At 44.8% G+C, this 14,204-nt stretch overlaps 1 protein-coding gene across 2 annotated transcripts in view; it reads left to right on the top strand.

The window, feature by feature from the left end:
* Positions 1-14,204, top strand: part of ITGB5 (integrin subunit beta 5) — a 124,364-nt gene that overhangs the window by 42,210 nt on the left and 67,950 nt on the right. For both annotated transcript variants that reach the window (XM_003894034.4, XM_017955219.3), the window contains exon 5: positions 5,556-5,724. In XM_003894034.4, the coding sequence (XP_003894083.2) occupies positions 5,556-5,724 (169 nt within the window). The remainder of the gene's footprint in view (positions 1-5,555; positions 5,725-14,204) is intronic.

Here is a 14,204-nt window from a genome sequence, read left to right as displayed (position 1 = left end):
TATCTCATTTAAATCTCAACAATCTGGTGAGTTCTCTAAGGTAGGTATAAGCCAGATGTTAAAGATGCAGACACTGAGGCCTAGAGAGAATAACTTACCCAATATTATACAGACAGCAAGGGGTAGAGCTGGAATATGAATACAAACTACTTTTATAGTCTGCATTTGCTTTTTTTTTTTTTTTTTTTTTGAGACAGAGTCTCACTCTGTTGCCCAAGCTGGAGTGCAGCGGCGCAATCTTGGCTCCCTGCAACCTCCACCTCAGCCTCCTGAGTAGCTGGGATTACAGGTGCATGCCACCACACCTGGCTGATTTTTGTATTTTTAGTAGAGATGGGGTTTTACCATGTTGGCCATGCTGGTCTTGAACTCCTGGCCTCAGATGATCCACCCACCTTGGCCTCCCAAATTGTTGGGATTACAGGCGTGAGCCACTGCACCCGGCCTGCATTTGCATTTAATATAATGCCTTCTTCCCCATTAAAATCACACTACAACACAGATACTTTACCTTAGGCTGAGTAATAATACTTGATCCAAAACCACCCTACCCCCATCTCCTAGGCTTACCTGAGGATAATGGTAGGCTATGTGGCAGCAATGTACAGTCTCCAAATCTCAGTGGCTGAACACAGTGAAAGTTTTTGTTTTTTTTTTTCTTGTGCAAAATCTGATGAGGGCTGAGCTGCTTTCCTTGGAAGCTCTCCATGCAGTAACTCGGGGATCCAGCTCCTTCCATCTTGTAATGCCATTCTCAATTCTTGGTCTTCCAGCTGCCACCAAAGGAGAGAAAACCCCTGAGCCCTTCCCTCTCCACAAGTCCTCTTTGGTAGCCTTCAGAGCTGCCAGCTCCAAGTTGGGCTGGGTGGTGGGAGTGAGTTAGTGTGCTGGTGGCATGGGCTCTTCTGAATCCCTCCAAATCCTTCTGTACATCTCCTAGAAGCTGACTTAGATCTTCTCCAGGGATTGGGAACTGACACTGGTGGAAAAACAGTAAGACAAGAGAAAGTTTTAAATACAAATGAAACTCTAAATTCTTTAACCACAAAGAGGCACTAGGCATCATCATTTGCTGGGTTTAGCTTCCTCCTGGTGACAGGTGGCCACAGGGACTATTATTAGTTTGATCCTATCTCCAAGGCCCTTTTCAACTAAGTCCGGGTGCCAAATGTTTTTTGTTGAAATTTTGCTACTTACCAGGAGCAACAGCATCTTAACGGCAAGCCTTAATCAAGCCTTTTTTCAATTCATCTGGAATAGTGATTTTATTTGCTTCTTTTCACCTCTGTCCTAATTGGGCCCTGTCTCCAGACAGATAGGGTGTGTCCCCACTTTCATTCTTCCATGGCCCTTCCACTGACTGAGACACTAGATTGGAAGCTGGCAGAGAATCAAGGGTTGGCTCTAGGCGCACAGCATTTAAATATTCAAAGTTATGACACATTACTTATTCAGAGCTTACTCTCTCAGTCCTCTAAGGCAGAACCCGTTGCAGACAGGAAAACTCTTGACAGTGAGTACAAGGCACACTGAAAAGCTGCTTGTAAGGCAGGAAGTCCAGTGAAGAACAAGAGTGTGGAAGGAAACCTCGGGCCTGAGTTATGTGAAGCTCTCTTCTCTGAGCTGCGGGGCACACGCAGTGCGGGGGCACACTGTGGCGTGGTGAGCAGGCTGAGCTTTGTCTCCCCAAGTCCAGGCAGCACGGCATCCTATGTCTCCTGGGTTCAAATGATTCTCCTGCCTCAGCCTCCCGAGTAGCTGGGATTACAGGCACATGCCACCATACCCAGCTAATTTTTGTATTTTTTAGTAGAGATGGGGTTTCACCATGTTGGCCAGGCTGGTCTTGAACTCCTGACCTCAGGCGATCTACCTGCCTCGGCCTCCCAAAGTGCTGGGATTACAGGGGTGAGCCACCGCGCCCCACCTAAAGTATTTTAAATTATTCTGTTTCTGTTTCTTGAATTGTGGATCCTTCAGGTGGATCCACAGCAGGTCAGTGTATTGGACCTGCTGACATGCCTTCATGAATTGTTTTTCATGCAATTTGTAAGCTTTTCATTAGTACATCTTCACTGGAGGTTGTGGGGGCATCCCTGCAGAGCAGTTTTATGTTTGCTGCTGTCGAGAATCTCCAGGTTCACCGTGGGACTAGTTTTTCTGTTAACTTTTCAACTGGAGATGTCTTCACCATAAAGGCAGTGTATTCCAGTTGCTCAGGCCTGGAATTACAGTTTTTATGGGTAATTCATCTCATTCGTGACAGACGGTCAGCTTCCGTGCCGCTTTCCCAGACCAGTAGCTGGAGTTTTTCTGTTTCTGGTTTTAGTGGCACAGCAGCTCATTGTAGTGTTGGGCTTTATGCAGAGAGCCCTATTCCAGTGTTCAGCCCTGTGCAGGACTGAGGCTCAGCATCTCTTCCTGGTAGACCCTGCTCCAAGCCCGCAGGGCCTCAGTCAAGGCCTGACGCATTGCAGGGGTCCTTGGCATGAGTGCCTGCCCATTTCCTACCTTTTTTTTTTTTTTTTTTTTGAGACTGAGTCTCGCTCTGCTGCTCAGGCTGGAGTGCAGTGGCACGATCTCAGCTCACTGCAACCTCCACCTCCTGGGTTCAAGTGATTCTTCTGCCTCAGACTCCTGAGTAGCTGGGATTATAGGCACCTGCCACCACGCCCAGCTAATTTTTGTATTTTTAGTAGAGATGGGTTTTCACTGTGTTGGCCAGGCTGGTCTTGAACTCCTGACCTCAAGTGATCGCCTCAGCCTCCCAAAGTGCTGAGATGACAGGCGTGAGCCACTGCACCCGGCCCCCACCTATTCTTTTAAGTCCATTCATTTGTTTTTTGAGTTTTTTTTTTTTTTGTATTTTTAAATTTTATTTTGTTTTATTTTATTTTATTTTTTCCAAAACCAAATACTTCTGAAAGTTTCATTCATTTATTGAATGGTTTCCTCTTCATTTCTGGGATTTACTTTCTGAGCTTCCAGTCTAGGCTATATATTAAAATTTTTTAAATTACATTTTATCCAGCAGTTCTATATGGTTAGCATTAGAAGAAGCAGATAAGGTGTTTTCATTCCTGTTCCATGACATGAGAGCCTTTCCATGTCAGCTTGATCCATGATATTCTCCTGAGGCATTAGATTGTTTTCTGGATTTGCCTAGGTCTGGTGTCTTCAAATTGGATTCATTCTTTATACATACAGACACTCCCTTGGCTTTTTAACCATATATATTTTATTTTTTATCTCCCTTGTTAATAATCCTTAATTTAGTAACTGTGTGCGTGGTGCTTATTTGGGGTCTCACAGCACAGACACACAAGAGGGGTGGTATAGTCTCCTGGTATGACCCCAAAACATCTGGATCTTCAGGCCACTCAGACAGCTGTTCTGGGGTTAAGTCAGATAACTCATCACAAGTGACATCCGATTCCAGTGTCAATGGAGACACTCCCAGCGTCTGTGTGACAAAGCTCTTTTCCTCTTGGTATGAAGTGACTCTGACTTGGTTATACTAAATTCTCTGCAATGAAGGCTTCTGTCTGGCAACACATTTTCTAATTCCTAACTACTTAACAGACATTCTTTGAAGTAAAAATGTATCTGCTTATTGCTGTTTGTGGGAGTGAAAGGGAGGAGGTAAAACATGCTGAGCTGAAGCTGAGTTTCTCACAGCTTTCCTGGTTAAACAACAATTATTATTCAGTTTATTTCCTCCCTGCCCACCACCAACTGGACCAAGTGTAAAAAAACATACACCTGAAGTCCTAAATCATGGGCCAGAGCCACATAAGCAAGGGCAGGATATTGGAGGAAGAGAGGGGGGAGAGTTTGAATAGACTTACTTCCTTCTGGGCCTATGATCCACTTGCCAAATAGCTACAGATGGGACCTCAGTTCCTTCTTCCGGCTGGGAATGTAATTTCCATAATTGTTATTTTCATGACAAAACGAGGAGGTAATGGAAAGTTTGGGTGGCCTGAGGCTGAGGTTAAAAAAGAGCTCCACCTGTCCAAGTACAAGGTGTTCGTGAAGATTTCGGGAAAGGAGAAGGGAGAAACACAAAGGAAAGCCAGGCAAGGAGAGCCCATTGCTGCCGCTGGCCCGAGAGGGAGAGCGTGACTGTCACAGGAGTGGGGCTGATTGATTCTGTGCAGGGTGGGCCTGTTGCTGGGGACTCTGTGCTGTGCTCTTGTGACTGTGTGGATGGAGCAGGGACTGTAGCCCTGAAAGGGAATGGAATGGCTCCTTAGAGAGCCAATGATTGCCCCTTTACAGAAGGGAGCCTGCCCAGACCTGCCCTGGTGAAGCTGATTTTGACAGCAGTTAAGGCAGGGTCCTCCTAGCTGTTGCTAAGGCTGTTTTCTTTCCCATGTATGCAGCTTGAATTAGATTATAAAGACTTTCCCTCAGGCCTGTTAGTGCTCGTTTCCCATCATTTATCCTGAAAGAGGGACTTCCTTAACACGGCCAGAGACCCTGCACATTCTGGCCCAGCCTGCCTCCCAGGCTCCTCCTCGTCCACCCTCACCCCTCACTCTGCACTACAGCCCCCCTGGCCTCCCTCTGTCCCTGGGCTCTGTGCTCCCTCCTGTCACAGGACTCTTGCACATGCTCTTCTCTGGCTGGAACACTCTCCCCTCTTTACTTTGTGAACCCATTGGTAAAATAATACAAGCTCTTTCTTCCAACTTTATTAGCTCTAGATCAAGCTGAAACTCTTAGAGCTGTAATGGAAAGTAACTTCTTCAGGAATGGGGTCACCTGGAGTCTCCACAGGAGACTGAAAAGGAGATCACCCAATATTTCAAGAGAAAGGCTGGGTATTAACCTACTATTGATGTGTAATGCTTCCTTCTTTCCCAATTTCCAGACATCACTTTCCATTTGAAGATGCTTAGTTTCTAAATAATTTTTTATTGCATTTAGCAGAATTGATAGTTTGTTGGTACAATATTTCGAAACGAATGAAGAAGCAGATAAGATGTTTTTATTCCTGTTCCATTGAGCATTTGTCCATGTGCCTGCACATCCTGGTCACTGAGGGGGTTGACATGGCAAGGTTATATGATCCTGTGATCCTTTGTTGTGTGGCAGCAGCATTGATGTAGAAGCTGGTTGCATGGAGTAACTTCACTTACATTGCCCTCACTGGGCATTATCCACATTCCTTAGCCCAGAGGACACTTCCTGTCCACTCTGCCTAGGCTGGCCCACACCCTGGGTCCCATATACCTTTCAATGCCCATGTCAAGTCTTCCTCCAACCACGGTAGCCTACTGTTATCTCTGTTTCCTTTTAACCATTTGTCCATACCATTCATTTACAACTCGGCATATACAGCCTTGCCTGCAGTTTAGGGCTGATGTTTAGAAAGTAGGGACTATGTTATTTATCTTTGCTCTCTCCACTGTGCCTGTCCTAGGGGCATGTAGTAGGTTCTGGGTAAATAGTTATTGGTGCCTCTCAAGGCACTCAGTGAATGCTCAGAACACTTGGTAAAGATTTACAGACAATGATGGAAAAATGACTCTTCTCTTCTTTCTCTCTAGTTACAAGTTGTTTCCAAATTGCGTCCCCTCCTTTGGGTTCCGCCATCTGCTGCCTCTCACAGACAGAGTGGACAGCTTCAATGAGGAAGTTCGGAAGCAGAGGGTGTCCCGGAACCGAGATGCCCCTGAGGGGGGCTTTGATGCAGTACTCCAGGCAGCCGTCTGCAAGGTAACTTTCCTTTCTGGTCCTGTCCCTGCACAGGGAGGTCAAGGTAGAGAGCATCAGTGGGTGCTGGTACTTCCTGCAGGAGACTTTGAGTGCCCCAGCATATGGCTCCTGACCACTCCAAAGTCAGAGGGTGAGCTCAGTGGAACCTCTGGGAAATCTACAGCAACCAAATCAGCCAGAGCTCAGGAATGGATTGGGCTGGTGTGTGTCTCTCTGTCAGGGTGTGGTTGTGTGCAGTGGAGTACTGTCTGCCAGAAGACAGCTGTCTGCATTTATGCATTGGCTTTTTGGTTTATTTTCAGGGGAAAAAAGTAAAGGTCAAGTCATAGGCATAGAAGCTTGTAGAGCTTTCTGGACCAATTTTGGCAAACCTTAGAGATTGCTCTCTTGGGAAACCCAGTTGAAAAAAAATTTGTGGCATCTTTGGTTGCAATTCTAGTTGTTTTCCTCCTGCTTCTCTGTGATATATGAATCCAGAGGGAGGGCCTAGACTTAGATCAGAAATGAACTCATGCTTCGAGGGGTTCCAGTCCTAGCAAAACATATAAATGGAATGTTGGTGATAACATAGTCTTAAAATAATTTTCTACTGTTGAAACAACCCAATAACAATAACAAAAAATATCTCTCTTGAATTTACTCTCATAATACATACTTTAAAAATGTGTGTGTCTCTTCTTAGTCTTTGTGCATACATTTAGTATTTTTTCATAGTGGTCATCAATAGAGTGTGAATAATTGGTGATGCTTTCTTGAAAATTCAGGCAGATTCCTTAATAGGTGGGGACTCTTCCCTTTGGGGAGGGCAAGGTCAGAGGCTAGAACTCAGTCTAGAGAGGCTGCATATGGCAGCTGCTATTCACTTACTAAGTGATAAGCACTTAATTGCTCACTTACATAGTTTCTGACCTCAGAGCTTGAGTCTGGTGTGTCACACAGACTCCTGTTTCCTCTCCACTCAATCCTTGACAAGATGGAAAGAAAACCCCAGATATCCTTTCTGAAATAAAAAACCAAAATGGCAGAAGGAAATGGATAAGGAGAAGGTAAAATGTAAAGAAAGCAGCAACAGCCATCTGCCGTTCTCTTGGTCCCACTGTGGTTCTGCCCATCACAGAGTCCGTGGGCCCCTCCTGGAGAAGAAGGTAGCAGTGGCGTCCTATCCAGGAAGGCTGCAGTGTGGCCTCTTCCCAGCTGCTGGCCAGAGCCAAATGGTTTGATTCAGAAGTCCCTGGTGTCTTTTAGCAGTCTGAGAGAGCCACATGGAACACAGCTAGAATGTATTCAGTTCTGAACCTTTCGAATGTTTCACAAAATAGTTTATGAATTTGATTCAGAAAGAAAAATTATATTTTTGACTGACTTTCAGATATTGACTATAGGAGGCGTTTTCTCCACAGACATTCAGCCAAATTCTGCTTTTTGGTAGGCAAAAAAATAGTGCAGAAAAGATATAGGATCCCCCTCATCTCCCCACCTTGAGAATTTTATGGATTTTCTTTTTTTGGGAGATAAATTCAATCTTTCTCTGGAGAAATAACCTAATTGCAGGCCTAAGCAGTGTCTGAGTACATTTTATTTAATTAGGTAAATTGGAAAGGCATGTTTGATCACTTGGACCACAGTGGTCTTTGCAAAGCCATTTGATCCAGTCTTATGTCTATGGAACCTTCCTGTGCCATCCCTGATGGATGAACTCTTCAATCCTTTGAGACACAGTATTTCAAGACTCAAGCATTTCAGAGGCAATGCTAGCAGATTTTCTCAATTCATTGCCTGGACCTGGTGAATTATTGTTGACGGAGAGGCACTTTATGAGCAAGTTTCAGGCTTATGCCTGTTGAAATTTGCTCTTATTCCTCACCACGACCTTTGCAAAAGGGAATACCTTTGCAAAAGTTAATTGCTCAGAATTATGCAGCCGATGAGCCTCTGGCATCTCTCTTCGCCTTTTCTTTTCCATTGTGCTGTTAGTTTATGTTCTGGTGCATACTAAACAATTTATTTCTCACTTGACATCACCTATTTATAAAACATGTCATCCTTCTGGCTCACCACAGCCTTATGGTAACAAAAAATTGGAAGTAGTTTATGGACTACCTTTGGATGAAAGACTATGCAACAGTCATACTATTTTAAATATTTAATGACTTGAATAATATGTAAGATATTAGTATCAGATGGCTCTAATAGTAGCTTTGTTCTCTCTTGGCTCTCCTAGGAAAAATTGTCCTTAGGGAAGATATAACTCAATGTTTTACATTTTAAGAATTTCCAGAATAATACGTAAGATAAATTACGATTGGCATAGGAAGCAGGTTATAAAACAATATGGACAGTATACTTCTGTTTTGCAAACAAAAGAAAAAAAATGTGGGCAAAGATTGGAAATAGAACAAAATGATAACAGTGGTTGTCTCAGGTGACAGGATTATATTTTTCTGATAGGTGGGTGATAGGCTTATTTTCTTCTTGGTGACTTTTTGTTTAATATTTACCTAAATTTCCACAGTGAATATGTATGATTTCTTTTTTTTTTTTTTTTAATTCTGAAACAGTTTCAGAATAAAGAATGGTGAAATGAAACCCCATGTACTCATTGTTCATCTTTAATGATTACTAACTCATGACCAGTCTTGTTTCATTTGTATTCCCAACCACACCCATATTTGAAGCAGACCTTGGCTATCATTTGTAAGTCCTAGGTATCCCTTACTTTGTTTACTGAATGCTGTGTCTCCTCCTGGTCTGGCCAGATTAAAGGCCTTTCCTGGATCCTGCAAACAGTGGAACAGAGGGAGAAGGCCTGGAATCTTGTGCAGTTGGCTCATGCGTCACAGGGGCTGGAGTTGGCCAGGCAATTCCCCGGCAGCTCTGCACGCTCTACTTCCCCTGACCCTGTGCCCTGGAGATGGAACTGATAACAGGCCTATCTCCCAGCGCCACAGGGAGCTCTTTGTCCTGGTTTTATTCTCACTCTGGTTTTATTCTCATTTCTGTTTCCCTGAATGGACTGTTAGTTATCAACTTGTGGGATTTAGGGGTATGGAATATTCACATGTCTGACTTTAAATACACCTCTGTGGCCTGCTCTTGGAAAGTTGTTCTTTGCAAAAAGAAGGAAACAGATAGTTTCTTCTATTTAGGATTCCTGAATAGTTTCTATTTAGGATTCATTCCATTTATGATAAGGACTCTGCTTCTATGAATGGAGGTTTTGAGTTGCTTTATTTATCCTCTGCCGGTCACATTGCTGTGAGAGGTCATCTAACAGCATCCACAGCTAAGCATCCACAGCTAAGGGATGCCTGTCTCGTCAAGGCAGGCATTTTTTCTAATGCACTGTTCCTGGCTGGAGTTGGAGAATGCCACTGCCTGTAATTTTTTATCTTTACCCAGAGCCTATGATTGAACCTGTTTATAGGTTTTTATGGTCAGAATAAGGGTTTCTCTGCCAGGACCTTCTAGAAGTTGACTCTAAGTTGTTTGTTCTGAAATTGTACAGGCGGAAGTGTGATGTGTGGTTCAGACTGGAAATATGACTGCTTTCCTATTAACTCAAAACAGGGCACGCCCTTGGCCTAGGGAGGACACAGGGTGAACAGTTGCCTGGAAGCTCTGGGTCCCAACTTGTCAATTATCACTTTGCTCTTCTTCATGGCTCTCAGGTTAAAGAAGTTACTTGTACATTTGAGCTTGGCTGGGTACATGCTAGCAGAATAGTATTCTATGTGCTGCGTTTTTTGGTCAGCCAGAAAATAAATCAATGCAACCAAGCACGTTTCCCTGTTTGTTTCCACTGATAGAGCCCTGGCACTTATCCTTTGTGTTCTTGAGACAGAGTTTCTGTTTTAATCCTGATTCTCTTAATTTTGCATTATGTGTTCAATTTTTAAAGCATTTATGTCCTCTCAGAAATGGGTGGATGAATAAGTCTTTTTTTTTTTTTTTGAGACAGAATCTCACTCTGTCACCCAGGCTGGAGTGTGCAGTGGCGCGATCTTGGCTTACTGCAACCTCCACCTCCCAGGTTCAGGCCATTCTCCTGCCTCAGCCTCCCAAGCAGCTGGGACTACAGGCACCCGCCACCACGCCTGGCTAATTTTTTAGTATTTTTTTAGTAGAGACAGAGTTTCACCATGTTAGCCAGGACGGTCTCAGTCTCCTGACCCTCGTGATCCACCTGCCTCGGCCTCGCAAAGTACTGGGATTGCAGTGTTAGCTCTGCGCCCGGCCAAATAAGTTCTTAAAGCAAACAAGGTAAATTTATGTATTGAATAACATTTTTTTGGCAGGAATTGAGACCTTTATTCTTCCCTGGCCTGAATATCTTATCTAAAATGAAGACCACAGGCTCAGAGGAGCCATGATTCTTGTTGGAGGATCCTTACCAGAGCCCTACAATATATTGGTAGGACTCTGATAAAGGTTGTTCCCATTTTACACGGGTGGAAACTGAGTGTCACAAGGGACTAATTGCACTTAGTAAGGAGTAGAACCAGAATGTGAACCAGTTCTATTGATTTGAAATGTATTACTTAGTGACTGTGTGCTCTGGGAAGTAGCAATAATGCACTGTTGAGCAAGGGACACTGCATTTATTTATTTAAAAAAAAATTTTTTTTTCTTTTTTTTTGAAAGGAGGTCTCACTCTATCACCCAGGCTGGAGTGCAGTGGTGAGATTATGGCTCACTGCATCTTCGCCTAGCTAATCTTTTTGTATTTTTAGTGAAGACGGGGTTTCTCCATGTAGGCCAGGCTGGTCTTGAACTTCTGGGCTCAAGTGATCCGCCCACCTCAGCCTCCCAAAATGCTGGGATTATAGGTGTGAGCCACGGCACCCAGCCTATTTATTATTATTTTTTAAATAATACATTCCAAACCTAGGAAGGCACTGAATTTAGAGTCATGTTTTCCTGACTCAAGCTCTGCCTCTTCTGCTATCGGCTGCCTCCATGGAAGCCAGTTGACTTCTCCAGGCCTCAGAGAGCACATCTGGGAGAGGCAGGGAGGCATGGGACTGGAGGAAGGTGCTCCAGGTTGCCTTCCATCTGTGCCAGCCAGTGCCACTTCTCGCAGAGGACTTGGTCACAGCCCTGTCTCCTTTGCTTGGGGCCTTTGATTTTGCTTTTTTGTCTCTTCTGGCTCAGGCTTAAGTAGGGGCTGCTTAAGACCCAGTAGGGGCTGCTGCAGATTCCTGTAAAATGTGGAAAATTCCCCAGTCCCAGAGTCAGGCACAACATTGTCAGGGTTTCCTCTTGCCCCCTCCCAGCTCCCAGTTCCTGCAGAATTGACTTGCTTTCTTTTGCTTTATTGCCTGATTTCTTTTAGACCTCAGACTTGTGTCACTTTTCCAAGCATGAGTTCAGAAATACAGGAATTGCCTTTCTTTCTTCAAGGAAGGCATCCCCCCACTCCTGAAACCTCCGCACCACCTGAAGAGAGGGACCCGCCACATGTTCTGCTTCCCAGCTGTCTGCGTTGTCTGTCTCAGCATGTGTGAGCTGCTTCTGCTAGCACATCTCACCACAGGTTTCCAGGGCTTGATCCAGCGCCAGGCTGCCTGCTTCTCCTGTGCTGCTGTGTCTTTGGGAAGCACCATTAAAGTATTGGATTTCCCTGGGCATTGTGCATGCAGGTGTGCAGACCCTCTGCTCTGCGGGGTTGTTGTCAGACAGGTGTGGCGCAGCTTCTCCTTGGCTTTCTGTGTGGCAGAGGGCAGTGGTTTCATGTGCACCCCTGAATCCTTCTACTGTTTTGGTCTCTGAGGCGGCATCCCAAGTGCAGGACTTTGTGTTTTCCTTGCTCTGCCTTCTGCTGTGAGCTGTGTTGTGGGCACCGACAGCTGCTGTTCTGGGTTGAGCGGTGGGAACTGGCTGAGTCATAACTCAGTATTGTGAACAGGGCACATGGGAGAGTTTGCATTTCTTTTTGCCCTCTAGTGTAAACCAGTCACATGCCTGCCTTGCACCTGTGCTTAGGAGGTGTCTGCACATGCTGGTGGCTCCCTTCACTGATCGAGGCAGGGAATAATCATCCTGGGGGAAGGGTAGGAGGCCCCTTTGATGGCTGGGGCTCTATTTGCGTACCAGGCAAGAGTGTCAATTTTTTATTTTAAGTCAGAGTCTCCTTGCTTGGAATGTCCGCTGGGCAAAGATGAAAGGAAACAGGAATTTGCTCTTGGGCTCTTGTTGCAAGGCTCTCTGCCTGTGGCCTCTACCTGTGGCCTCTGCATTCCAGCCACAGTGACCTGGAGTCTGTTACTGTGACTCAGGCAAGGCCTTTGCACGTGCTCTTTCCTCTGTTTGGATACTCCATTCCTGTATTCCTGGTTTTCTTTGATACTCCTTCCCTGTATTCCTGGTTGGCTGGCTTCCCTTCCTCCCTCCCTCCCTCCCCCCCGTCCGTCCGTCCGTCCGTCCTTCCTTCCTTCCTTCCTTCCTTCTTCCCTTTCTCCCACCCTCTCCTCCCTCCTCTCCCTCCCCTCCCTCCCCTCCCTCCCTCCTTCTCCCTCCTTCCCTTCTTTCTTTCTTTCTCTCTCTTTCCTTCCTCCCTTCCTCCCTCCTTTCTTTTCTCTTCTTTTCTCTTCTCCTTCCTTCCCTCCCTCCCTCCCTCCCTCCCTCCCTCCCTCCTTCCTTCCTTCCTTCCTTCCTTTCTTTCTTTCTTTCTTTCTCTTTCTTTCTTTCTTTCTTTCTTTCTTTCTTTCTTTCTTTCTTTCTTTCTTTCTTTCTTTCTTTCTCTTTCTTTCAGTAGATTTTATTTTTTATAGCAGTTTTAGGTTCACAGCAGAAATGAATAGAAAATAAAGAATTCCCACAACTTTCCTCTGACCACTGCACACACAGCCTCCCCCACCATCAGCATTCCACATCCGTGTGGTATATTTGTTACAATCAGTGACCCGGTCAGTGTTGACACATCATTATCAACCAGAGTCCATAGTTCACAGTAGGGTTCACCCTTGGTTTGTACAGTTCTGTGGGTTTTAACAAATGTACGACAACAGGTAGCCACCATTAGATACCACACAGAGTAGCTTCCCTGCCTCGGAAGTCCCTGTGCTCCACCTGTCTATTCCTGCTTCCTCCCCCTGAATCTGTTTTCCTTTTGATGTCTAACCTGTGCCTGTTTGTGTTTCAGATCTCAGCTTCACTGTCTATTTGTCAGAGAAGCCCTCCCTGATGGACTTCCCTGACTAGGTCAGGATGCCCAGGCTCCAGGCAAGCCCTTAATCACTTCTGTCCTGGTTATCATCTTATTTTTATTTATTTGAAGCATTCCTGGAATGCCTGCCTCTCTTTGAGATAGTGAACTCCCTGAAGGCAGGGATATGTCTTTTTTCTCATGACTGTATTCCCAGCACCACACACTGCTGGGCACATAATAGGTCCTTGTTAAACATCTGGTGAACAAAGGCTTCATTCTCACAGTTGCCTTTATGCTCCTGAAGTTCAGGAATACCAGGTTCTCCTGGCCCCAAGCTTGTCCCATCCTGGATGGGACTTCCACCCTCCCATCCACCAGGCTGCCTCCATGGAATTTATAGTGCTTCATGCAAATTCATTAAAGCAGAATCAGAAGTGCTATTACTTGGTAATACCTTTCCATTCAGAAAGCATTTATTGGCTGTCCAGTAAATGCTCAGTGGCAGGTATGGTGGAGAAAACTAAAGATAGATGAGAAGTCTCTATCCTCTGGGATTTGATTTGAGCCTGCAGATCCATTAGAAGGGAAATAAGACAATCAAGTTTGGAAACATTAGAGTGAACCATATAAAATTATTGATATTTAACTATTGGTGATATTTGTTCTTTGCCTATTGATGTTTTTCCCGCAAAAAATGGAAAATTCGTATGGTTCAACCTTCTTCATTCCAAAATGTTCTATAATTCAGATTGAACTCTGTCACAGAGTACACATTAGAAATGTTATCCTGCACATTGCTGGGATTTGAGCTCGAGAGGAATGTCTGTATCCTGAGTCATAGGCCAGGATTTCTTTTTCCCGAGGAAAGAAATGCTACACTTTTGGCCTTATTAAGTTTAGCCACAGAACAAATTTTTTTTAAAAAAGATATTTCATTGCAAACAGTGGATGGAAGTAGGAAAAACAAACTAAAAAGAATGTGTGTATTGTTATAAAGGGATGGAAATATGCCTGAATGTCAACATGATTCGGGAAACCAATCACAGAGACCCTCTAACTTTGTTTTGCCTTATGTGCTGTGGAGACTCCTCTGTCCCCAAGCTCAGATCTACTGTGGGAGCTGCCCACTGGCTGCCCAGGTCAGTTCCCTTTCCTGCCTTGAAACCTGTCCCCTCTTCCTCAGTGCTTGCCTGAAAGGTTAACGGACAGCGTTTTGTTATTACATTTGAAAACGTCTTGAGTACTTACTGTGTACAAGACGTCCTGTTAGGTGCTGTGGGGAATGCAGAGTTAAAGTCGCCGGGTGCCCATCTCCATGAGCATCACTCTAGTT

This window comes from Papio anubis, chromosome 2 (assembly GCF_008728515.1).
Source record: "Papio anubis isolate 15944 chromosome 2, Panubis1.0, whole genome shotgun sequence".
Lineage (NCBI taxonomy): Eukaryota > Metazoa > Chordata > Mammalia > Primates > Cercopithecidae > Papio > Papio anubis.
This window is presented reverse-complemented; position numbering and strand designations above follow the sequence as displayed.